This window comes from Anser anser (assembly GCF_964211835.1).
Source record: "Anser anser genome assembly, chromosome: 7".
NCBI classification, from domain to species: Eukaryota; Metazoa; Chordata; class Aves; order Anseriformes; family Anatidae; genus Anser; species Anser anser.
The window spans coordinates 4558771-4584717 of NC_139727.1; the positions used below are offsets into that span (position 1 = coordinate 4558771).

Consider the following 25947-nt stretch of genomic DNA (forward strand, 5'->3'; position numbering starts at 1 on the left):
TTGTCCTGTCCTTAATGTTTAGATGGTGACATTTCAGTTATCCCACATTCCAAAAAAAAAAAAAAAAAAAGCTTGCCATGCTCATGAATGCTCTTCATAAACTTTGAATACCTGCATAGCAATTAAGTTCAGTGAGGAGGTAGCAATTACTTGTTTAATTGTATATCAGATGTCTCTTATCTAAGAGCATTTTGAATAGTTTACAATAGTGAATACTTTACAAGAGAAAACGTGTTTGCAGTAGAGTTCCCTTTATTTCATAACATTAAAGCACACAACCTTTAAATACACTTGACACTTCTATTGTGCTATCTAAAAAGCTACACTCCAATATACACATGGCACAAATCTGGTGGCATCCACTTCAAACAAGTGGAACATCTAAACCAAAGCAAAGGCTTCACGTAAAAAATAGATCGTACTCTCTGCAACTGTATTATTAAAAAAAAATGACGATGAGATTCAATGGAAAAAAAGTAGATTACTGAAGCAACAATCACCTCCCATATTAATGCAGAATGTTATTTTTATCAGCTCATCTGCAGATGGCACAAATGAAAGCTGATTAAGGCAAACGCTTCTTAGGAAAGGCGATTTCTTGTAAACAGCAAGGAAAATATTTTTTCTTCATTAGAAGGTCTTTCCCAGGAGTGACATTTGCTATATCCCAGGCCCTTCTGGGACCCCTGCCCGGCTGCTCTATTTCTGAAGGGATTACATGATGCTTTGTGGAATGCCAGCTTGCAGCTGGCTGTAAGAACAGCTGAGCTTTCTTTGCAGGCAGCTACAGCAGCAAAATGTGCCACTACAAGACTTTTCTAAGGGCCTGTCTGGCCTTCATAATGTGCTTGGCCTCTGGGCTTTGGTATCTGGCAGTGTATGTTTATAACGTTTTGTGGATCACCTATACCAAACAATTCACCAGCACAACAATTCAGTTAAAAAAAAAAAAAAGTAAAGGTGTATTAGAAAAAAAGGTACCTTATTTTAAAGCCATAATAAGAAAAACTAAGTTATGCTTCCATTTTAAGAGCTGCTGTGCACAAATGCTTTTCTCCCAAACTAATCAGTGTCTATTAATTAATCGGCACCTAATTAATAGCAGCGTAAGTCACTAAGCAGTCATTTTTTCAAGGGGAATTTCCTCTTAGAAGTAGAGCATCTTCTCATGTCCTGACCTGGAATTTTCCTGCTTTTGTAATGTATTTGACACCTTTAAAAGGCTTATATTTTTCTCCATACATGTCTAGGCGATTTACTTTCAATCCTGAAAAACAGAAAAATTAGAGTATAAAGTTAGAAGCAAAATACTAGAAATCTCCTTCATCTGTTTAACAGTCCTATTTTCTTCAAGCAAGTTTAGATCAGTTAGGAAGCTAGTTTTCGTTCCTACCCCTTTCACAAGTTCATGTAGCTTAAAACAGCAGAAGGGACCATTCTTGTCACCTAATCATAGCTTCCCTGGGAGGGAAAGGATTTTTTTTTGTTTTACTCAGTGAGGTCACATCCTCCTTACAAGGGATGAACTGTTGAACAGATGAGTGCACCTTCTAATGCGTATGTATGCCACCCTCTTGTTCCCAATAATGTCAATGAAGCAGAGGACAAATTTTAGAATTCTTCCCACTGTAAATTATAACTTCAGTAATCCCTCCGTTAATAATTAAGGAACAGCAGTAGCTATTAATTACCTAACAGTTTCAGGTTGGCTGCTGCTTTCCCACAAGTCTACTGCCTTTGGCATCCAGCCACTGGTTTGCTATATTTAAGCTAGTGGATTGTAAGTTTAAGAGCAAGGTGTGGGATTCTGTTCTCATACAAGGACTAACCCCTATTTACTCAAAGTAGTCTAGGAAGCAAAAGAACCTGGTAACTACCTAGAAGGATACTACATGCGCTGCTGTCCTTTCTCATCTACTGGTTTCAGCCATCCTCCTTCCATCCAAATGTAAAGCTTTGCTCTGTTAGGGTCTTGGTCCTGCAAAGCTTGCTCACAGAACCATTTTACAGCTTGACAACTTGTATTTAAGTGTTTACAGGCTGAGGCCTTGTTTCATTTAAATATACTTTTGGTCCTTAGTCTAGAGATTTCATTAAGATTTTGCTTGCAGATTGGTTTGAAGATGAAAAACTAGTCAGCTCCAGAAAGGAAAAGGGCTTTTTTTTTTTAAACCAACATTTTTTTTTGAACACTATAAAGGGCTTTAGTGGTACAAGGCTATAGCAAGTCAAGAGCAGCATGTTAAATCATCTCTGCACTAAAATGAGTAGTTGTCTTCTGTTTAGCACACAAGTCAACAAAGAAAAACCAACTTCCTCTGTACATTTCTCACAGTCTTTCTCAAGCAAAACTGGCGATTCATAATTCCCAACGAGAGCGTCTGGCGGCAAGGTTAACTGTCGGGTTAGAACCAAACTAACTTCAGACCAACATCTTCAATGAAAAGATTAACTGTTTGCTACTGCTAATTATCCATCAGTATTGATTTCCTGTAACACCCACTTACCTGAAATTGCAAGCTGTTGTATCTTAAACTGGATATTTAAACTTGGATTTTCTTCCGGCTTGGGGGCTCCAGACTGCAGGTTCACTATGCCCTTCAGATTCGGTAGCTTTTGAGGGGTAATTTTGCCAACGTCCCATGTTAACACCTTGTCAGGAAAGAGAGAATGGCAGCAGTAGCCTTTATGGATGCCACCTATAAAGCCAAGTCCAGATGATACTCTTTGTTTGCAGGCTGGGTACAGCAATCGGCCTGGTAGCCCTGAGAATTATGTTGGTGTTTTCATTCTTAAAAGATCAGGGTCTGTTCTTTTTAAAACAAAATGTTACTTAGAGATCTTTCACTTAGAATTCAAATCAGATGTGGCCTGAGATATTTCAAGGGCAGCAGAAAGCTCAGAGCAGGCGGGCTTGGCTCAATACATTTCAGTGAAATATTTCCTGGGGTCCAAAAAGCTTCGAAAGCTTTGGGAAACTCAGGTCTCAAACCCCAGCTGAGAGGCAAGAAAGCAGAACTCCTGTGATAGTCTTTCAGACCCTCTGTTTCCCTTCCTGTGTGTCTTCAGGCAGTTCTGTGGAAGAGGTTTTCCTGATTTTCTGCCACCTATTTTTCTGGCTCTTTGTTTTCAGTTCTACTGCATTCTGTCCAGCTAAATATGTTTTAAATAACATAGCTTGGAGAATATACTACAGCTGAAACCACCAGCAAAACACTACTGCATACATTGAAGAAGAATATTTGCAGGAGTGAAGGTGCAGGGGCAGGAATACCAGAAATAACCAGAAATCACAATTGGTGCATCTCTAAGACTGGAAAAGTAAATCTTTTAAGAGAAGATTTTAATTCATAAACACGGGGAAGGCAAAGATTCTTGCCATGTGTGGAACAGCGCTCTACTACTCTGCAATATGTAGGACTTGTTCTAATGTCCCCCGAGTTAAATAAATAAAAACTTAGGCCTTACCTTAGTAACTGGATCAAATGTATAGCTGCCCTGCGTAGCAGTGAGGTTCATGTTAAGTACTGCTTTTGGCATGTGAACTGTCATGACGACACCTTCTACTGTTTTCCCCATGTTCTGTTTTGGTCCAATGGTAACATCAAATCTTCCTGAAGAACTGTTCTCCTTAAAGCTGATCATATGCTTCACATATACAGGAATTGCCACCAAGCTGAGAAGAGAAGACAGTATTATTAAGACAATTTCGACTTTTTTACTTTACTCTTTTTATGAAGATATGAATCCTCTGTCTACACAGAAACTTAGCCACAAAGCATCTAGCAGCAACCTTGATTACCAGATATCAACAGCCCTGTATTATTACCACACATGGTTTATCCCACTGAAAAAATGATTGCTCACTATCAGCAGCTTGCTGAAACACTGTTTTCTTGTTTTAGTGGGGACACAGCACCAGATTAGACAAAATCTGAGAGCGTGTTTTTTAGCAATAATGCAAATTCCCCCCTTAACAAGGAGAAATCTGCAGTTACAGTTATCTAATGCTTTCCATCTGAGTATGTAAAGAACCAGTATGTCTAAACCAAAACGTACTTCTGTGAACTGACACGGTAGGAGATCAGTCTGAAATTCCCATCAGGAGGGATAAACGAAAGGACTCTTTCAGACTCCCAGCGTTTGAATCGAATACATGGATGGAAGCTGACATCATCCAGCAGCCTTGGATTCTGTAAACAGTGGTAAAGTGGTAAGTAGGATCTCATAAAATATCAGCAGTTTGAACTAACTACTGAACTACTACACAATTCCTGCTTTTTATACTCGTAAGTATCTTTTCTAGCCATTTTCTGAGATGCATTACTGAGCTAGATGCATTTCTGGTCTGACACGACACAGCAGTTCCCATGAGTGTATTTTTGTGTACAGACAAAACCCATCCCAACTACTGAACAGTGCAGCAACTTTGCAATACAATTCAAAACTTGATGTATTATTTTTCCTGTTTAACATATCAAGTAGTAGTTGTGCTTTCACATTTGTTTAACTGTTCATTAAGAAAAATACATCTTAAGCACTTAAAATGGCCAAACACACTGCTAAACTTACCATGAAAGAAAGAGAAAGATCTGGCATTCCTGAGAGCTTAATACACGAATCAATAACACCTTGGATTTCTGCAAAGACTGTGGAACCTGTGGAAGGGAAAAAAAAAGAAAAAAAGAAAAAAAGACACCTCACTTAACATATTATCAAGGGCCTAACAAACCTGAAGTGCAGCTAGAGGGCACAGATGACATTTGCACAACACTCAGGAACGTGCCAAGCAGAGATAGGAAAGGTCATTCCACTTACCTGTGGCCTGGACAGCTTGCTAAAATACAGGAACTAGAGCAAACATCTTGTTCCAAATCAGCTAATTATACCTTTGCAAGCTGTTACAAAGAACTTTTAGTGGGTATGTTTGACGTGGTTGCAAGCAACGTGCAAATAAAAATTTCAGAATATGCAAACTCTGAATCTTCCTTTTATCTACCCCTGTCTACTGCCTCCAGAAAAAGGGGAAAGTCTGTAGAGGTGCAGGGAAGTTGAAGCACGTGAAAACAGTCAATAGCAAAACACAGCAAGTTTGTGCCATAAAGCACAAGCTGTCATCATCAGCTTTAGCTTTCACAAACATGGCCTGTTTAACAAGGGGAGTACCTATGCACCTTGACGTTAAATAAATCTATAGCCAAAAGAAAACACAAAAACAAGACTACTAAGCACTGTACCCAGAAAAAGATCATTTTCTTAAGTGCCCTATAAGGATAGAAAGGCACGAGCAGGACTCTGGACTAATTAGTCCTACAAGCAAAGGTTCTTTTAGAAGATATGCAGAAACTCCAGTTTATACACAAGAAAAACAACACTTTCCAGCAATCCTGGAATGAGTTTTGTCTTGCAATTGGAGGAAAGCTGATGACTTCTTTTGTCTCATTCACTTGAGTGCCCACAAGCAAGGAGATAGACTATTGGCAAGAACTATGGGAAGATAGTTTTGCCATCACATTTTAAATGAAGTATTTTTTTCCATTTGTATCTCAGGAGACAATATGCAATCAGAAAATATCTTAGTACAGAATATTTCTTGTAGGTGTACAGCATGTTTTTTAAGTATATTGCTCTTTGAAGGTGAACTAAAGGAATACATTTGGGCATGTCATTTTAAATTGGTCATATATTTCTATTTATGACAGATTTATGCATAGAAAACAAATGCAAAAAAAAAAGTGGACTGTTGTCTCTCTAAACATTAATGGTTAAATGTAGACACAGTCAACAAACAAAAATGAGTTTGCAAGGCATCTTACCTGATTTGTCTATAATCGCATCAATTTCTTCAATAACATCAAAGTAGGCTTCATTGTTTGTGTATTTTACCCCTGCCCTGCGCCAAGGAATGTTGGACAGCTGTCCAGTGGGAAGTGTGTCACCCACATTACTACTGCCTTAAAAATGGAAAAGAACTCAAAATCAGTAATAATTACAAGCGGAATGTTGCAATGACCACAATTAAGAATCAAAGTAAGATTTGACCCCCAAGTTTTGTAAACTAAAACCCAAACCACTAAAATTTCATTTGTTAGGTGACATGAAAAAACTTTATGGATGCATCCAGACTTAGAGCTTCCAAATTTTATACTGTGCTCAGCAAAATACAAAGCTCAGGTCAGCAGCAGGGTTGAGTAGAAGTAGATGAGGGGGCTAGATCCTCCAGAGGATTTCATCACTACAGCTGAACATATTATAGCTCCCTGCAAAGGCTCTGAGCACACTTTTCCCGTCTTCTTGGTATTCCATCTGGCTGCCTTCATGACCAATTTGCTGGTAAGAGCAGTTATGGAGAAAGACCTGGAAGAAGCCTTAGGCAGGGCTTCCACCCCCTTCACTTTGTTAACTATTGTTAAAGTGAGGCTGTCACTCTTGGTGCCCACCTGAACTACCCAGGAGGGATGTGACAGCCACATTTGTGCCTGACCACGTGCCCCGCTGATCCAGATCCTGGCCCACAGCCTTAACTTTCTAGCTTGACTTGCCTCATCATGACGGATTTACCCGGTGATCGCTGACCTGTAGCTGGCCCTATTATTATCTCCAGCTCTGATCTGGCCCTGACTCGTTGGCTGAACTTCCTGGCTCCTTGTCAGTCAGGCCATTGCCCCTGCCTGCCTTGCCATCACCCTCGACTCCCAGCTCTTACCCCCATCCAGTGTGAGAAGATGGCTTCCTGAGCTACATGGTTATAAAGTAACTGCTACCATCATTTTTCAGGAAAAAAAAAACACACACACAAAAACGCCACACAATTTAAAACCAATGAGACCGTATCAAAAAATTAAACCTCGTGTGCTACCCCTGCCCCAAAAGACCAACTCCTCTGAGCACTGCCTCTGCGTGGCCCTGCAGCACACCTACTGCCTGTCTCCAACACAATGTACGGGCAAACATCTCACGTTATCTCCGACCCCATGTGACACCTCATGGCTTACCTCCCTTGCTCCCGTCTGCCAGACCAGCAGATTCCACCAGCTCAGCTGACAGACACGTGGCTCTGTCAGTGCAAGACGTGTGCATTTACAACAGCCTGAAACTAGCACCGAGCGTGATGGATGCTGAGGGTGGCGGGGGGCCGAGGACAGGCTGTCTGTTCCCAGCCAGCAAAGATTTATTAGATAGCTGTTAAATACCTTTATACAATCATTTCTTATAGTACATATAACCTTCTCCAGTGCCCCTCAGTTATTCAAAGCTTGGGCTAGCTCTGTACCACTCCCTGACCACCTGTCTCCAGTATGTGCTGTCTGAGCTGGGAACTGCTATTCCTGAGGGACTTCAGCAGCTGTGGCTGGACCAGCAGTGTCATGGGGATATCAAAGGGTCCACGCATAAACTGCAAATAAGGAAGAAGTTGCTTTTACTCAACCAGCCTCAACTGACAGTGGCCTCACCTTACACACTCACACCAATACGATATTATCTTTTAGCTATGAAGCATGATGGAGCTTTGCTTTTAAGCTGACCGTCACCTCTGAAAGTTTATTTTCATACCTGTGATGGAGTTGACAACGGAGCGCAGAATTGTGGGAGGCTTAATCAGTTCCTTCAGTATGTTGGATTCTGTTGCCAGTGGAAAGCCATTGTCTAACATTTCTTCCAGAAGTTCATACACAATAACTACATTGTCCTTAATTGCAGTCTCAGAACATTCGCCAAAATAATCCTAAACAAATCAGAGATTACAAAGAGAAGGATTTTTATTCCTGTTAAAATGTTTTGCCTTTTTTTTTTTTCAGCTTACCCTCCAATATCTCAAGGAACTTTAGTGCCTAAGCTGAAAAGCTACTTCTATACTGTGACTGCATGATCTGTTCAGGTCACATTTATCATCTAATTAGAATTAAAGACACTGTGAACAGTGAAATTAATGTAATCTGGTTTACTATGTATATATATCCTAAGGGTTCTCCCATTTGTGAACATTAACACGTCTTCATTTAGAAGACTGCTGTAAAATATGGAAACTACCTTTTGGCAATGACCAGTTTTCAGAGAGGTTCCTTTATTTACCGTGTCTGTCAAAGAAGTTGAAAACTGACTCTCATTTCACATCTCTTCCTTCCTTCCTGACTGCTCCATGACTGTATGCTCCTTCTAGTTTATCTATATAATGTGAACAGTATGAAAGCCTACAGACAAAAGGCACCTTTTACAAACTGGCATTTGGGTTTTAGTTCTTGCGTGCTGGTCTCTATAAGTCAAATGAACACACAAAATAATTCTCTTTTCCTTTGTACTCTATAAACCAGCAATTGACTTAAGAACTGCAAAGGGGAAAGTCATGGGCAGGACAGTTTATTACCTTTCTTTAAAAGACGTTTATACAAAAATTCCTTTGGAATTATTTCAATTTTAATATTACATAATGGTGACAGACCTGGAAAGTATCTGCTACTCGGTGCAGAAATTCAATTACAAAGAGCGGTGGCACTTCCGTCTGTATGACAGACACAAAGAAGATTTTATCCCGATAGATGCTGATGAGGTAGTGATGTGGCGTTGAGATGACAGGAGGCACATTCTCGACATCGATTGCTTTCTCCTGAGCTTCAAAGAAATAATCACACACAGACTGGCTCACAACACTCTTCCAGTGCTTCTCCAGGAATATATCACCAGAACAGTTTATAAGAAACAGGCTGTGGATCATTTTCTGTTGGAAACACATTCAAAGAAGTTAAAATAAACAAAAAGAATTGAGGATTAACATTATTTCTTCTCCCACATTCCCTTTCTTATTATGGCTATTGTTTACTAATATGCAGTGTGAATTTAAGATACTGCTCTCTTTAAAAAAAAAAAACATTTTCTTTATTTAAGGAATGCTCTGCCACAAAATAATCCACAGTGGATTAAGTTGCTACCATATATCACAATGTAAGCAAGAAGCCAGCACCCCTGATTTCTACTTTCATCCCTATGAGGCATTTGTAATTTATTTCTTAAAGCAAAGCTGACTATCCTGAGTTGGCACTCACTCAAACATGCATGACAACATGCAAGGGTAACTTTATGATTTAAGTTTCCTATTTTTTCTAGTGGCAGGGGAGTTTGCATAACATCTGCATGTGTAACTGCGTGCTGTGGTATCTTAAAGAGAAATCTCATTAGCTTGTCAGCTTTTAGCTACTGAACAAGAAAAGTGTTTTTTATTTGCTAGCTAATTAGTCTTTTGCTTATGATCTACACTAAGCTGCAATTGGATGAAGGACTGGAATTCATTAAAAGTACACAAAAACAGAAGTTTAACTGTTTTACCTAACAAAACTGCTTCAGATGAAAAAAATAGCCTCTAAAATACAGCGAAAAACTAACTCACTCATGAAACAAAGGGGACATTAGCTGCAGATCTGAAATGTGACTGTGATTTTTCCTGTATCTTTCAAGATTCACAAATAATATACCCCAGCCACTGATCCTTCATTTTATTCTTGGGAAAAGCAGCTTATCTGCCTTTTAAAAAAACTAATTCCCAGTCTACTTCTCAACTTCCAGTGTGACAGTAAGTGAGCAGAGTTATTGATTCAAACCAAAGTCAATCAACTATTTTCTCCACATCTGTACAAGAGACAAATGCTATGAGGGTTCAGCTTATGCATGAGGCAGCTATAAAGCTTTGGCTGACCTGCAGCATAACCATACTCTGAGAAAAGTAAGTCCAAGTTTAAATTCAGGCTTAGAAAACAAAACAACCAAAATTTAACCCAAACACAGGCTCCTCAAGCTGAAGTTAAGCTGGTACTTGCATCTTGCATAAACTCGTTCTGCAGTTGAAGAAGCTGCCACTGGCTATTCAGCCCTGCTGACTTCCAAGTATCGATACTAGCATGCCTGCGGCCCTGCAATTACCTATATTAGGAAACTGGTCTGGTCATAAATTGACTCAGAAAAAGGAGATTCTGATCAAATCAGCTTCCTGATGCAAGTTATTGCATTGCCAGTGTGCGCTACATCTGGTGCAGAGGAAGTGCGCAGATGACAGCAAGGCATCAGTGGGCCTGCTGGGACCACACCGCATCCGAGGCAACTCCTGTCAAAAGCATGCTGTCCTTAGTGGTAAACACAAAAAGACCCATAGTCAATATGTGGACTGAAAAATTCAATTAAGCCAACGCAGCATATAGGGGGAAGTTACTTTGGAATTGGTGATTGCCAATTCGCTTAAAAGTGAGAAAGAAAACAAAGCTACAAAGTGACACCATTGCATATTTCTGTTGTACTCTTCCTGAACCAAATTAATCTCTAATTTAGTTTGCTAAAAACCAAACAGACAATTTTAATACCATGAGCACAGTGTTCTCACAAAGGAGCCTTGACACAATGCTTTAATCCAGTTTAACTAAACATGTTCTGAATTTAGCCAGCGCTGGACATTAAAACCCTCCAAAAACTCCCGGATAGTCGCACAGCGGTCTTGAGCATACCGCTGAATGTCAGTATTGTTCCACACCAAGGCAGCCCAGACATATGAAGGTGATCAGCTGTAAAGCTTAGAATAGTTCTCTGTACATTTTAATATGGATACAATAGTGTATCTGTTACTGGCCATAAACCCCCATTCCCAGTGTGTGCGCCCCAAGCTGACTTGGGGTGTTCAGCCCAGGGCCGACCTGCAGCGTGGCTAACACTGCCCCCAAGAAAGATCCCGCAGTGGTTTCAAGCCCTAGCAGTTGTCCTGCTGTAAATGTTCACACTGGTTCTAGGTCAGAAGCCACTGCTTTGTTACGCTGCATTTCCAACGAGCACAGCTGTGCAGCACGCCAACATCATCGCCACCTACGCGCAGCCACGCTGCCCCTGCTCTGCCTGCAGCCGGCTCCCAGCTCGAGAAGTGGCTGCTGGCAGGGCCTCTTCTCTGGCAACAAATCCCACTCATGGTATCAGACCGTGCCCTATGTGCTGTGGAGGGAGGGCCTGCACGGCCAGAGGGCATTGGCGTTGGACCCCTGCCCCTATTTACTCATCGGCCCCAGATGCCCAGACGCCAGCTGCGTTCATGACTTTGTGTGGCCTTGGGGCGAAGTGGAAAAGCAAACTGACCCAGGGGGCTGTGCATGGCAGATTATGGCCTTACAGCATCTGTGGAAACTGAGAAGTAAATTCCCACCTAGCTGTCTTCCCTATCCTCTGGTATGTGTTACAGGATGTGTCATGATACATAATGATTTTGCTTTTAGAGCAAGAGTTCCCTTCACAACCCCTCACATACTCATTCCTCCTTCACAGCCTTTAGCAGTATGCTAATGAGAAACTTAATTAGAAGTGCTCTGGAAAATTGTAGGTCTAGCCTTGCAGCTTGTATACGTGTTCTGCACCCCACTACCCACGGGCACACAGCCTGCTCCCTCAGTAAGCGGGTCAGCTCTTTGCCAGTGCTGACCATAATAAAGCAGCTCGTAGAGCAACGCAAGACTAACCCATTTCATTTATTCCACATGCTGTCAAATGATTGGCACCAGCCAGATAAAGGTGGATTTGATGTTGTTTACCTTGCAGTTGGTACTACTACAAAAATATCATTTATAAGGTACGATTTAACAAAAATTACCTACAGTGCTTCCAATACCGAAGATTTCCCAGCTACTCTGTTTTTTGGCTGCCAGACTTCATTTAAGATGTGTAGACATCCCTGAGTTTTTCTCATTATCTAACCTTGTCCTTCTACCCCGTCAGAACTTGAGATTTGCAAAGAAAAAAAGATTAGAAAAGCTAAACTTAAGAAATCACTCTAGTAACAGTAAGATTCCTCACACCATTAGGTCAAGTAAATACCAGTGGGCAAAGAGCAAAGCTTAGGAGCTGGGACACTTTGAGGGTAAAGGTCTTGAATCAAAGTCCATCGGTTTAAAATACAGCAGTAAAAGCACACCACCAGAATTTAAGAACCAGGGGAGTGCCTCTGCAGCAGTGGACACATATACATACCACTTCGAGAGGGCAGCACACAAACACCCTATGTAAAATAAAGGATGTCCCTCAAAAGGACGTGCTTCCCATCTCGCTGCTTCTAGGCCTACCTAAGAAGCAGACTGAAGGACTTTGTGGTTTATTATTTGCATCTTTAGTTCAGAGGAAGACATTCAAGGTAACGTTTAATAGGCTGATATCCTTCAATACTACTGCCTGACTGCATGAGATCTTCCAGCCACTGCAGCAACAAGGAGCCCAGCACAGGCTTTGTGGTTTCTTCTTGCAGCCCTCGCTCCCATCCTTGTTAAGGCTCTGACCTAGGAAATTCCTCACGGCTCTATAGGGTCATTTTCACTCTACCAGAATATGAAGTCCTCAAAGAAGAAGTAAGTATTTTAACTTAGATGTCTTCAAATATGCTATTTCCAACTCTGTGCTTTTTCTTTTGACTAAATCTGGATTTTGCAATTTCACTTTTTTTTTCCCCATCTCTTGGCAGAAACATCTGGACCGAAATCACAGCAGGCTTACGAGACAAACGTGGAGCTCATTGGAAAGCCGGAACGGCTGTGATCATGGGAAAAACACTGTCTGTATGTGTACAACCAAGTACTCTAAAATTTAACTAATGCAGAAATGCTGTTGCCAGCTGCTTTTCCCCGACACTGAGCTGAATTACAGCCAGAACTCCGAAAACCAGGACCTGAGGGATTTGTCGCTGACCTCTGCAATGCCTTTTGGAGCGTTACTGTACAGGGCTTGATATGGAACCATCACTGGAAAATATTCCAGAGCTCCCACGTCCCCTGCATTTGGCAGAGCTGCTCCAAAGGACACAAGGATTAGTGGGAGTGGACTGCCTGAGCCTCTGCTATGTATCTATGGAAATGAACTTCTAGCAACAAGCCCTTAAGAGAATGGAAAGTAATCAAATGCTCAAAGTAATCTGGAGAAACAAATAAGCTCAAATAGACGATTCTATTTCTACTTCAAAGTTAGTATTTTTGTCACAAGCAGCTGGTCGGTAGTTTAAGCTAGCTTTTTCCAATAAATTCAAGATATGTCATAAACGTGCCATAGATGTGGCAAAACCAAACAACTTTTGCTTCCCTCCTCCCCAGCCCCATTCACTGACTCTTAAAATAGCAAACCTAACGAGAAGTCCTATCAAAAACTTCAATGACATTTACAAGACAGCCAATGTGACAGCTCTGAACATACAATTAGCCAGACTAACCCTGCTACAACAGCAGTAGTTGTGAGCCTCAGATCTTACTAAAATGAGAACGGTCTGTAATTTCAAGGTTTTATGTTTTTATTTTTTGGAATGCTCCTATCGCTGGTAGCGTCTTACTGCTGCTACCGAAGCTGTCATTAATCTTCTCATTTATAAGATGCCCACAGCTTAAGGCATCTACACATTAGGGTGAAAATGTATTTGCATCCCTTCTAAAGAGCTGCCTGGTGTTTTTCTTTATTACTCAAGCAAAACTCCCAGAACCAATTCAGCTGTCACCTAACAGCATCAAGTGCTGGTGTCTGTGCAATAACCACTTAGATGTACATCTCATAAGCAAAATCATCCCTATTAAAGACGAAACACTTTGCTTCCCAGATACTCAGTGTACATTTATTTATCTCCCCTCTTGTTTAAAATCTTGTTACTGACTTTCTGGAACTGACTGTGAAAGGAAGCAGTCCTCAGAGAATACTCTGACGTTGTCTTAAGTCAGTATTTAGTGTCCAGAACAGCCTCTCCAACTTCCTCTGTATTTATACCAAAAAAATCACATCCTGCATAACAATTTGTGCAGCATTTCATCTGACTGAGCAACTTTCCAATACTATATTTGCATGGCGCCTCTGTACAATTCAGTATAAATCTTCTAAATGCTGGCAAGCTTGTTCCATCTCTTGCCAACAAAATATTAGATTCAGAATAATCAAACAATATTAGATACTGAATAATTGTGGTTCCATTTGAGATCTGCAGGAACAGAAGGTTTCACTGTAAAAGCCGAAAACCCAATAAAGTTTCCCAGAAAAAAATATTAAAAATTAATTGCTGAAACTACATTTTTACATGACGATGGAGCATTTCTAATACAATTTATGTCCAAATCGGTGAATCTAGGACTACTAATGGACCATTTAAGAAATTCACTCTCTGAAAGCATTAGTGAATAAAGACATAGAGAGGACCAAATTGCCATGGTAAGGTCAGTATCTCGTCACCAGGAGTTTCAGGAACAGATTGATAGGATTGTTGGGCCCTGAGAACCACCAAGAACTTTGAATGGCCAAGGCAGCAGGATTCGATCACAGGACACAAAAGCCTCATCTCAGTAGTTATTTGGGAAAATGTTTTCTGACTTGCTCTTCCAGTTCCCTGCTCCGGTACCTCTGATAGGCTGCAGTGAGGGTGCCACCAGCTTTATGCCACTCTTTTTCATGGGCTCTATTTTAAGAGGCACTCAAGGTTCACGAAAGGACAGCACAGGGCCACAGAGCCACACACTACTGAAATACTAGACCTGAGCCAAGAAGCACCACTGCAGCCCTGCCGTAAATGACAGCTCTCACTAACATACGTGTACTCTGACACAACTAGTCCAAAGTCCAAACGGTAAAAGAAGGCATATACCCATTTTTATTTACCTTCTCTTCCACAAGACGAGAACACAGCTGTACTCTTTAATTCTACCATTGTATCGGATTAAAATCAGGATCCAGAATTTTGAGCGTTAAAGAATCTTCCAAGAAGTTCCAGCTAAAGAGCAGCCTCTTATGCACATACACTGAATAAGCATAAAAAAGATATCGCGTGTTTTCTGTGTATTAACTAAGTTTACTATACAGTAAAGCTGTACAGGAAGTAAGTTGGCTGTAAATAAAGCAAGAGGAAGAAACTACATTGTAAAAAGGTTTAATTTTGTTTCTTCCCATTATTACAGCTGTCACTTGTCACCTGCTGTTCAAGCCTCTCTACCTTATGAACTCCAATTTCTCTTTCAGAAATTTTCATGACAAAATTTCTCTAAGATTGCTTACTGCAGAATTGCTCATAAGGAGACTACTGCTTGAAAGAGTGACTAGGGACTTAACTGGTACATAGCTGTTTTGCACAACTGGAAACCTCATTTCTGGACAAGGAAAGCAAAACTGAGTACTAGTGGAAGTGGAGGGGTCTTCATGTTTAATTTGCCATCAGTGAGGAATGTTCAGGTATGTGCACGTGGACAGGAAAGAATCTTCTTGTCTCATTTTCTTCCAAATCGGGGTTTGCTTGTGGTTTTTGAGTTACGCAACACCCAAGATACCACAGACTAAATCCCAGATATTTAGTGATATACCATTAAGGCTTTTTTTTTTTTTTTTAAATACATGAGAAGCTATGTGCAGGTCAAAACTGCTGGGAACTGCTGGCTGAATCAGTCTCATGGTTGGCATAGTCCTTTTGTACAAGAGTGCTTCTATCATTTTATCTCTTGCATGAGTAATTCAATTAGCTTGTGCTTTTCCTGGAAAATAACTTTTCCTCTCTCATACTGCAGTCTGCCTTCTATGAACACGAATTTTCATCATTCAGGTATGATTTTTTTTTGCCTGGTTGTTTATACTGTAGCTACATTTATTGAAGTTGTTCCCTCAGTCAGATCAACACCTAACGGTTATGAACCATTCGGCATGCTGAAAAAACGGTGAACACATACTTCAAAGCAAGTTATCCCTAAAACAAAGGAAAAGAATCTGCAGCCTCCTCCAGTTGCCCTGCTATGTACTGAACAGGGCAGAAAGGATGCGCAGTGCAGCGATGGATGATAACGGATTAATTTCCAGAGCACATTACAGAAGCCTACACTCACGAGGACCCTTGCTAATTAAGCAAGTACTGCATGATCAGCACCGCCAGGTTTGCAGCAATGATCCTGGAGGGAGATTCAGGTGACCTGGGTGCCACCGCTCAGGCAGCCACCCTGTCCCCTGCCCCATCCCAGCGTGACTTGGCAGCAGGTTTTGGGTATGGCCTAGAAAGGTAGTTCCTGCATCCTCCCTCCTGCAGGCCCTGAGCCTTCTCCCGTAACAACTAGGCTTAACCATCTCCCCGCGCATGGTGCCACCTCACCACTGCCTTGCATTTCAGGGCGTACCCCACACCGGTCCCGCTTCAGCTGGACACGTGTACAGAGCCATCCGCTAAATACTGACTGACTTTGGTGCTTCCCCAAAAACCAATTATACACACACACACACACACACACACACACACACACAGACGCGCACCCTCAGAGGTCCCGCTCCCCAGCTAAGCGCTGCCCACCAGCCCTTCTTCCCCACCTCCCCTCAGCCCCAGGTCCCCCGGCCCGGCCCGGCCCCTCAGCGCGGCGCCCCCGTCCCGCCGCCCCTCACGTACCTCCCCGGCCCGGCGCGGCCCGCTCCTGGGGCAGCGGCCAAAATGGCGGCGAGGCCCGGCGGCGTGTGGGGCCGCCCCCCGGCGGAGGCGCGGGCGGCCGGGGCGCTGCCTGCTCCGCGCGGCGGCTGACGGCGGCCCCGTGGAGCCCCGGCCCGGCCTCCCCCTGCTCGCCTCCCCCGCGGCCCCGCGGCCGCCGCCGGCCCCGCTGCGCCCCTCGGCCTTGGGCGGGGGACGGGGCCGACCCCGTGCGCTCGGAGCGGACGGGCGGAGCGGCGGCGGCTCGCCGGGCGCGGGGCCGGGCGGCGGGCGGAGCGCCTTCTCCCCGCGCCTCCGCCCCCCTTGCTCGGCGGGGCCGGGCCGAGCCGAGCCGAGCGAGCCGCGAAGATGGCAGCGGGGGAGCCGCAAGCCAAGAAGCTGAAGCTGGAGCCGAAGCAGCTCAGGTATCGGCGGGAGCACGGCGGGCTCGGGCAGCGGGCGGCCGGGGCCCGGCGGCACCGGGTCGGGTCGGGTCGGGTCGAGTGGCCCCGGGGCTCCCCGCGGCTTGGCCGGGCGGCGGCGGGTCTCGGGCACCGCGGGGCTCCTCCAGCGAGCTCCGCCGCCGCATAGGTGCCCTCGGGAGCTCCGGCGGCCGGCCCCGGCAGTCTGTGCTTCCTCGGGGCGCGGGGCTGGCCGCCCGCGGCCCCCGGGCACGTTTCCTGCAGGACACGTGGAGCGCTGGGGGCGCTTTCACCGTGAGGCAGCCCGGAACGAGGTGTCTGCCGTTTGCTCCGCTTCCTCGCTGCTGTCTCAGCGGTTGCACTGACTGAGCTCTTCTGACTGATGGCCTGCACAGAAGCAGCTCGTTTATTTATTTTTTTTAGTGCCCTAACAAAAACGTAAGGTTTTTCAATGCAGGAAACATGGTCAGAGAGGTACAGTGGAGCTTTTGTTGGTGCAGTTTCTGGTGTGTTTTCTCGGGATTATTTAGACACGGATAGAATTGTCTGATATCTGATCTCCTTTCGAGTGTTCAGGATACAAAGAAGATTAATGACATAGGGCTTGAATCGCCAAAAATTGCCCTGATGGTAACTAATTACTTGCTCAAATATAGCATAAAGAGATGTTTTTCAGGACTGAGATGAGAACAATCCCTTTCTGTGCTGATGTCCGTACCCAAAGAACTAATTCTATTAAATTTGTCAAAGTCAGGGTACTTGCTCCTCTGGCAGCTGAGTGACTTTTCAAGTCTAATAATAGTTAACAAGCTCAGTTGCAGATAATGGAAGAGGAAAAATGTAACTGAGCTCTGAAAGAAAATAAATGGCATGCAGCAATGTAAAGTTGTAATTAAAAAGCATTAGCTATTTCTGTGGGCTTCAAAGCAAGGAGGAACAAGAAGCTGGGAACTGCAATGTTTCTGCTTATAAACCTTATTAGAGGAAACTGCGTTTTACCTGCCTCAAGCCCAAACATAAAAATACAAAAATTTGAGAACGTTGTCGAAGTATTGAGTTAAAAATGTAAAGGATGCTTAAAATGGAATGGAAAGCCATGGTAACATACTTCTGTAGCAACCTATTAAACAAAAATAACAATTTTGCAAGGTGCACAATGGGTCAAAAAAAAATAACGCTCTTAGAACTTCAGTACTCTGAAATCTGTTTCAGGTTAGTTCAGTATGAAGTGTTAGCTAGACTACAGTGCTATCTGATAAGAAGAGCAATGCCATAATCAGCTGGTGATTAAACAGTGTTGATGAGTGTTGTAGGCCCCAGACTGGACTCATCAGTGGGTAAGGTGGGCAAACTAGATTTAGCAGACCTCTGCTCTTGTTTGGGTATAGCTGCAAGAACGTGTTTGGCTGCATACTGCTGTGGGACCTTGTCCCCTGTTGAGAGCCAGTACAGGAGGTACCAGTCTGAATGGCAGAGGTCCCTTGACTCTGCTGTGTTTGTAATGAGGCTGGGTTGTTAGTGGAAGCCCTGCTACATATGCTTGGTAGCGCTGAAAGCAGTTAGCCTATAGATCAGAAAAGCAGTACAAAAAAAATCACTTGAAAATATTGGGGGATAACAACTTCGTATTTGTTATACAGAGAATTAGATGAGAATTTGTTGTTCTCAACACCTACATTTTAGACTCTACAGTCTCTTCAGAAGATCATGTGCAAAGGACCGAACAAGGATGGTCTCGCACCTTACTGTTCTACCATCTTATGAACCCGTATCTTTCCTCTGGCTACTGCAAAATCTATTTTAATATCAAAAATGGCATTAAAAAGTTAAATTTCACTCATTGTCATCAGCAATAAACATTTCCCTCCCTTATATCTTTAATTTGTCACTTTCTCTCTTAAAGTGGCATCAGGGAGGTTTCATGGATACGGCCTTTCAGTGCCTTTTGGTCCTTTCAGGCAAAGTAAAACAAAAACAGCTGCCCTGTATGGTAGGCCGAGCTCACCTGGTTCAGCTGAAGTTCTTTGAAGGTAATGTAGGATGGTTGGCTTTTGCCACCCAGCAAGCATAGCACAGAGCTCAAGACCCAAACGAGCGTTTCCAGCACAACCAGGGCATTGTGCTGACATTAATCTGCAGGGTGTCAGGTTTTGTATTGTCTTTATTGATGGGTGCAAATCCCTGCTAAAACCAACGGGCTTTAGGCAAGGCCATTAATGCGTGTTACGTGGTTCAGACTTCTGACCACATCTCTGCTGTGTGAAATAAAATATCACTGTGCGTGTCAACTGTACTGGTTGAACAGAAAATAGGCTTGCAGAATTGCAAGCAGTTTGTCACTGAGCAGTAGTATCAACTTACTAGAAACATGAGGTATTACTTTAAAGGAGAATTACTAAGGATTTGTGTCCTTTTATATTTGGTTTGGTTTTATCTTGGAAGTCTGTGAAAACTACAACCAGGCTTCTTCTGTTAATGGACCGTCACAGTCATGGAAGAATTTGAACATTCTCTGTAGAAACGTTTGAGCTGATATGTGTATTTCTGTATAGAAATCTGCATGCTTGCAGAAGAGAAAAATGAACAGTTGTGAAATCCTCCATGGTAAAGTCCCCTCTGTTATGTGATGGCCTTCTGGCAGTTCTGCAGCTGCTGTATTGATTAAATAGTCATGACGTAGCTGGCTGTTTGGACAAGTCAATTTATCTACATGAAGACAATGTAAGCATTGAATCTGACAAATTTGAGCAGAAGTACAAAGTACAATATTCCTCTTTTTCTGTTACTATTAGACATCTATTGCTTTTCAGAATAAATTATCAAACACTCTGTGGGTAACTGTTGTCAAAAGCAGTCCTTTGTCATTGCCGTTCCAGTAAATTTTAGACAGCTTGATAGTAGTAAATGTAGAAATGTTGCTAATTTCATGCATTTTTAATTTTCTTAATAAGCTGGGTTTAAATTTAGCTTATTCTTTCATCAGCTTTCTAAAAATGAAAGAAGATTCTGAGTATTTTAAATTAGCTGTGACAAAGCTTTCAGTTAGAATTTAGTAAACCATTTTTCTCTCTCATTATCTCTGGCTTTTTTTTTTTTTCCACCTCACTCTCCATTTATATTCCTTTTAGTTTCTGTCTTCGTTGCTTTGTAATTTCTTCACTTTTCAATTACCCAGATATGGAAATGCAGGTCACTTTCCCTCCGTTGGTACTCTTGATAGGCTCTTGGTACAAAGAAAGATCTGACTCTAGCACCTTGCTGTGTGTGCTTCCAGACGAATAAAACCAAAGGATTTTTTTTTTTCTTCAAATGAATATTTAGACCCCTTTAGAAAGTAGACAAACAAAACCTTTTGATGACACTTGGGACGTATTTTTCTAATTTTGCTTCATTTAAGACGTAGCAGCAGCAATCTTCCCTTCAAAGTCGTGTTGACAGAAACACATCCGAAAACTGACTGACCTGCAGCATGGAGACTATCTCACTGTAATGGTTCAGGATCTTGCTTCCATTGTGCTGATCTGTAACTCAGATCGCTGTGTGGATTGCCACGTGTCTTCCCCAGTTGTTGATGTAATCATGCAGGATTTCTCAAAGCATGTGTCATGGGATACAGTTTCTACACTTTTGCATTCTTCTGTTGGAGAAGCTTGTTAGGGTGTTTCCATTCTTTTAATTAAAGAAATCCTGTGCTTTATTGGGAAGGAGTGTGTGACTTGAGGAAAGAGGAGGCCACGGGAAGGCTATATGTACTCTGAACCACGAGCACAGCAGGGGTCTAGTCCTTCTTTCGCTGACGTTACCTGCAGCCCATCAGGCAGAAGGGTCATTTTGATGAGCAGGGGTAGTTAGGCTTTCGTAATAGCCTCCAAAAACGTATGCCTCCGACTTAGTGTGTTGCCTCACTGAAGACAGCAGGACCAGTCTTGTCCTGAGAGGTGCTTACATGCATGATTACATGTGGGAGGGGAACCAGTGCAAATATGACTATTTAATAATGAGTCATGAAGTTCCTGTGAATTTTTCCGATTTTGAGAGTTCCTTCTCTTTCAGCAAATGAAACAGCTTGTGTAGAATTACTCATCTAATTGGATCTACTAATGTTACTTGTAAACAGACATGGAAGATGTCTGGAAAGGAGACAGAGAAGTAATTGAATATAGTGTCGATTGTAATAGTGTAAAATGGACTTTATGCAGAACAAGACCTTGGCTTCCTCTACTGTCGCTGACGTCTGTTTGAAGTGGAAATGTTTGAACCAAAGCTCTGGCTTGTGACTCAAGGTTGTGATATTGAATTGGAATAGTTACTTACACAGGCAAAGTACATGAGTATTTCACAAAACCAGTTTCAGAAGCAGGGAATGTGTTGCTATCTGAAGGTCATTAATTAGTGTTTGCTGGCAATGTGTCAGAAAACCTTATCTTCTTGAAAGAAGTAAATTGAACTCAAAGATATAACGTGAACACTAGGTTTTCTCAAGGATTTTCATCATGTATGTACAGAACTCGCTTCTTAACTCATTTCAATTTACATACTAATGTTATTTATACAATAAATAAGCATTTTGCGTGAAGGAGGCAAGTCTGAGTATTACTCAGAGTTAAGTGAAGGGAAGTTTTTTTGTTTTTTTTTCCCCATTTTGAACTGTAATAATTTCTTTAATGATTGACCGCAGTCAAAGCTGTACCATGCCTGAAGGATATGGTAACATAAGGCAACTTGCTGGCTTTATGCTACCTTTGGATTGCATTTCCAGTGAAAGATATTTATTTATTTTTTATTGTACATTCAGTGTTACAAAGCAGTTGGAACTAAAGGATTAGGCTGTTTGACTTGAATAAGATAGAGGAAAGAAGAATAGCTGTAATATAAGTAGGCAACAGGCTTACAGATTTTCTTTTGCTTTTACAGCTGTATTGTCTGTGAAGCTGGTCTAAAAGCAATTGATTGTGCTATAGGATTTTAAATTTAAAATATTTCTAATAGTTTGCTAGGAGATCCATAAAAGCTAAAAATGTTATTTTTTTATTGTAAAATATATTTTTTTCTCTGCAGAAATAGTTTCAAAACAATCATTTTTGTAGAAAACGCATATAAGATGTGTAAAATGCTCTTACCAAAAGAGAGTTAATGGACTTTGTTCTTGCTAGTCCCATTTTATAATGTCTGCTGAGGCTATTACGTAAACAATCAACAACCTTCTGTCTTGTAGAGGTAGAAGCATGGACAGCTTACCTAAAACTAACCTTAGTTTAGTACTTAGAAGAAATTGCATGAAATATGAAGGTTGATGGAGAACTTTTTGGTTGTATTGTAATGTAGACAATTTATACTGAATATTGTGTTATGGAGCATAATACAGTTCAAAGCTAAGGCCTAGTTTGCCTGTATCTTGATTAGACAACTTATACATGTATAAAATGTGTAGTTTCACGGGTTGCTTCAATAAAGTGCTGTTTTGCAAGTTCTCACGTACTTGTCTGTTGGTGTATCAGGTAGGGGTACAGTTTACTTTTAATTCATTGCTGTGCTGGAAGAGTAAACATTCTAGTGGAATCACCTGAGGTGCGATAGTTCATCATACGTACAGGAACTGAGATGGCCCTGAAGATCTATTCCTTACTGTATAATGACAGAAGCAGTCAGGAGAAATTGTGGCTAGACCCTATCAGGTGCTATATGTTTTTAGATGAAAAGCTGTGAATTCTGTATTTTTGCTGGGATTTCTGAAGCCAAAACACGTGCAAAGGCATGGGTCAGCCGCTCCATGCAAGCTGAGCAAGTTTGGAAGGAGCTGGATGGGCTGAGCAAGTTCAAACTGGCTGCCTAGCACACAACTGGTGTGACTACAAGTCGAACTTGTGGCACAAGCTTCACAAAGTTAATCTGTGAATGATTGTAATTGATAAATGACTGTTTTACTAGAGATTCCCTGATTGCTCTTGCTCCAGCTGTGTGTCAAGACATCTAGAAGTTACCTGGCAGACAACCAAAAACCCCAGTAGTGGTAGGTGATGCCTCAAAGACATCAGTAACAGTAGATTCTGCAGGTATGTGTTAGTACAAGCAAGATGATTGTTCGTACACTTAGGAATAGTTGTAAGTTTATAAAGTGCTATTGACAAGTGCTGTTGTGCTAATTCACAAAAGGTTGTTTAATTTTCTAGAAAAACAGCCTTCTCATAGCATCTTGCTGAATTGGTAAAAAGTTAGAAACATTTGATGGTACCTCATTTGGACTCTGTAGCTTAATATTCATAATATGCAGTTGTTATATGGTAGACATTACTACAAATATAGGTAATGTATTACATCTATTTTCCCGTATATATTCTTTCTTATGTGCTTGTTAAAGCCAGGTAATTATTTGTGAGGGATGCTACTTCTTGATTTTTTTAACATGTATTTATTACTGAAAATGTTGCGATAGGACTAACAAGACACAAGCTTTGTTACTGCTATTGTTATATTTGTCTACATGACAGGATTTCCCTCCACCCCCTCATTTTCAGTTACAAAACAGAGGTTTGGCCGTTAGGCACTAAAATTGTTAAAATAAGAGTAATTAATCGTTCAGAACGGATCGGAGGTTACAGCCATTGTGTGTCCAAATACAGTATTTAAAGTCCTATTTCAGGATTTGGGCACCTGTTGTATTGTGTGTTGCAAGCTTTTGCTTAAGTGATGGGATGTTTGCCACTCCCCTTAATTTGACTTTTTAAGACCCCTGACCAACTTTAATAACCAGAATTTTGTGAGTGATAATTCATTTTGAGTGTCCAGTTGGGAAATCCAAGGAAATCTGTCCAACCTCAGGTATTAAACATAAATATTCCTGTTATCTTCTAATGATGCCATAGGTCCTTAAGCATCATGAACATCTGAAATTTTGACCTCTTATGACACACCTGAAAATCAGCAAATTCTTGAATCGTCAGGCTTTAATTTTTCTGAGTACAATATTCCCATTTTGTAGATGAAGAGGCTAAGGCTAATAATAAACACATCATTTAGAAGTTTACGTATTTAATTAGAGGTAATATAGCCTTACTTAACAGAACAACGTGGGATTTGCTTTTGGCAAAAACAACCCTTTCTGACATGAGTTTCATGAATCAGTGCTTCTGGTGCTGGTAAGTTAATAAAACAAGTGCCAAATCTGCATGGGGTAGCAGTAATCTGGCAGCCAAATGAAGAGCAAGTGGGCAGGAAGACAGGAAGAGAGAAAAACACCAACCTGGCTTTGCCGATGCTTTCCATCCGTGGCCTGGCAGCTCTCTTTGGATGTCACACGCTTCGGGATGAGGTTAGAAGGTGAAGGGCTCGGACGATGGCAACCAGGCCCGCATCTCATCAGCATCTCCGCTTGGCCTCAGGCAGGTTGGGAAGACAGAGCCACGCCTGGTAGCTGCATGTGGCAGGTGGCTGCCAGGTGCTGTGGCAACCTGTGAGTACAATAACCTCACATCTGGAGATGAGGAGACCCTGCACCTGCGTGGCTGGCCGGCCGTGCTCCAGCACCTGGCCTGGCAGAGACCTGCGGGTGCTGTGTCAGTGACAGCTGAGGAGGAAGGCTTCGAGAAGGTCGCCTGAGGCCTCACTAAGGTCGTACCCAGCACGTGCAAATAAAAGGCGTGAAAATGCATCCTTGTACGGTGTGTGAAAATGGCATGTGGGGGGCTTTGCTCTGCTGGGGCAGACGGCTTGTCCTGGAACAACACTGGGGCAGTGGGCAGATGCCCGGGATGGTGAGATCGGGGAGGGCAGGGGGGCTGTGGGGTGGCCACAGTGGGGGGAACCTGAGGGGTGGTGGGGTCCCCACAGGAGCACAGCCGTTGTCACGGTGCCCTGACAGTGCCTGGGGCCGCGCTGGCCATCTTTACTGCGGGCACTAGAACTGGGGCCCGGCACCTGAGTGCTGCCTCCAGCTCGTTTCCCTAACTTATCGCGGGGGGCCGTGACTCCCGCCTCGGGCAGGGCACGGAGGCGACGGCCCCACGAGGGCCGGGAGAGGCGCTGCTCGTTGCCCGCATCAAAGATGGCGGCCGGGGAGCCCGGGGCGCCAGGCGGGCCACGCCGCCGCCCGCTACCGCGCGCGTCCGAGCCGGGGCGCGAGGCCGGCGGCCGCCCGCACCGCTGGGCTCCCCGCTGCCCTCCGCCGCCGCGGGACCGCCCCCGGCCGCCGCCCGGCCAATGGCGGAGCGCGCGGGCGGGCGGGGCGGGGCGGCGGCGCGCAAGTGGCTCGGGCGGGCCGTGGCCGGCGGCTCAGTCACGGCCGAGCCAGCGGGCGGGGAGGCGACGCCGCGGGGCGCCATGCCGACCCTCAGGTAACGCCGCGAGCCCCGGCGCGGCTCCCCGGGGAAGGAAGGGGGCGGCGGGGCGGGCGCCGTGTACCTCCCTCCGCCGGCGGTTTCCCTCTGCCCCCACGCGTGCGGGGGAGCCCCGCTCCGCTCCGGGCTGTGCTGCGCCCGGGGCCAGCCCAAGAGGCGACGGTCCCCGGGCACGCCGAGCTCCCCGCAGAGGTGGGAGAGCGCCGGCCTCACCACCCGGCTGTTGTCGCCCGCAGCCCCGGCTCGGTGCGCCCCGTGCCGCCGGCCGGTGACCGGGAGCTCCAGGTGCCGAGCGGCGGGGGCGCGGCGAGGCGCGGTGCTGCCGGCCGGCCGCCGGGGCTGCGGTTCTGTCAGATCGTCGGGGCGAGGTGTCTGTGAGATCCGTGCCTGGAGGTGCGCTGAGATGAGCGACCGTGGCAAGTCCTACCGAAAACTCCGAGCAGGCAGGTGTCGCGAGGCGGGAGCCTCCTCACGCAGGTGCCCCCATCCCGCAGCCCCCGGCCCATTATCGCTGGGGACGGCGCGCCTGGTCCCTGCCCAGCCTCACAGCTCCGCGGGGCTGGGACCTGGTGGGTGCTGCGGGCGCGCTCACCTGCTGGGCTGCATGAGGGGCTCCCTGCTGCTGGAACGGCTTCGTGTCGCTGTGACAGCTCTGCCTCCGTAAGGCCAAGGCTTTAGGCTTGGTTTGTGAGAACCTGTCAGTGTATCGCTATGGAAGACCACAAAAGTTTCATGACGGATGCCATCTTCACTGAAGATGCTCCAGTAAGTCAGCATATAGGTGGGCAGC

At 43.9% G+C, this 25947-nt stretch overlaps 2 protein-coding genes across 4 annotated transcripts in view; one reads left to right on the plus strand and one right to left on the minus strand.

Moving 5' to 3' along the window:
- Positions 1-234: 234 nt before the first annotated feature.
- On the minus strand, positions 235-16558 carry AP3M1 (adaptor related protein complex 3 subunit mu 1). Its single transcript, XM_083845220.1, has 9 exons — positions 16388-16558; positions 8441-8716; positions 7555-7726; positions 5817-5954; positions 4573-4658; positions 4060-4193; positions 3469-3676; positions 2508-2652; positions 235-1267 (listed from the first exon to the last, which is right to left on the minus strand). The coding sequence occupies exons 2-9, from the start codon at positions 8711-8713 to the stop codon at positions 1167-1169; spliced, it is 1257 nt and encodes a 418-aa protein (XP_083701346.1). The 5' UTR covers positions 8714-8716; positions 16388-16558; the 3' UTR covers positions 235-1166.
- Positions 16559-16637: 79 nt separating this feature from the next.
- ADK (adenosine kinase) overlaps positions 16638-25947 on the plus strand; it is a 293147-nt gene continuing 283837 nt past the window's right edge. For 2 of the 3 annotated variants that reach the window (XM_083845221.1, XM_083845223.1), the window contains exon 1: positions 25006-25154. In XM_083845221.1, coding sequence (XP_083701347.1) covers positions 25021-25154 — 134 coding nt within the window. In that variant the 5' untranslated portion in view covers positions 25006-25020. Of the gene's footprint in view, positions 16828-25005; positions 25155-25947 lie in introns of those variants that run through there. The other variant, XM_083845222.1, reaches the window with a different exon arrangement.

Excerpts from the sequence above, each read along its gene's own strand:
- AP3M1 (XM_083845220.1), bottom strand. The coding sequence starts at position 8,713 with ATGATCCACAGCCTGTTTCTTATAAACTGTTCTGGTGATATATTCCTG. Across the intron at positions 2,653-3,468 it reads CATTTGATCCAGTTACTAAG|GTGTTAACATGGGACGTTGG; the intron begins GTAAGGCCTAAG and ends TTTCCTGACAAG. Across the intron at positions 1,268-2,507 it reads ACAACAGCTTGCAATTTCAG|GATTGAAAGTAAATCGCCTA; the intron begins GTAAGTGGGTGT and ends TCTGTTTTTCAG.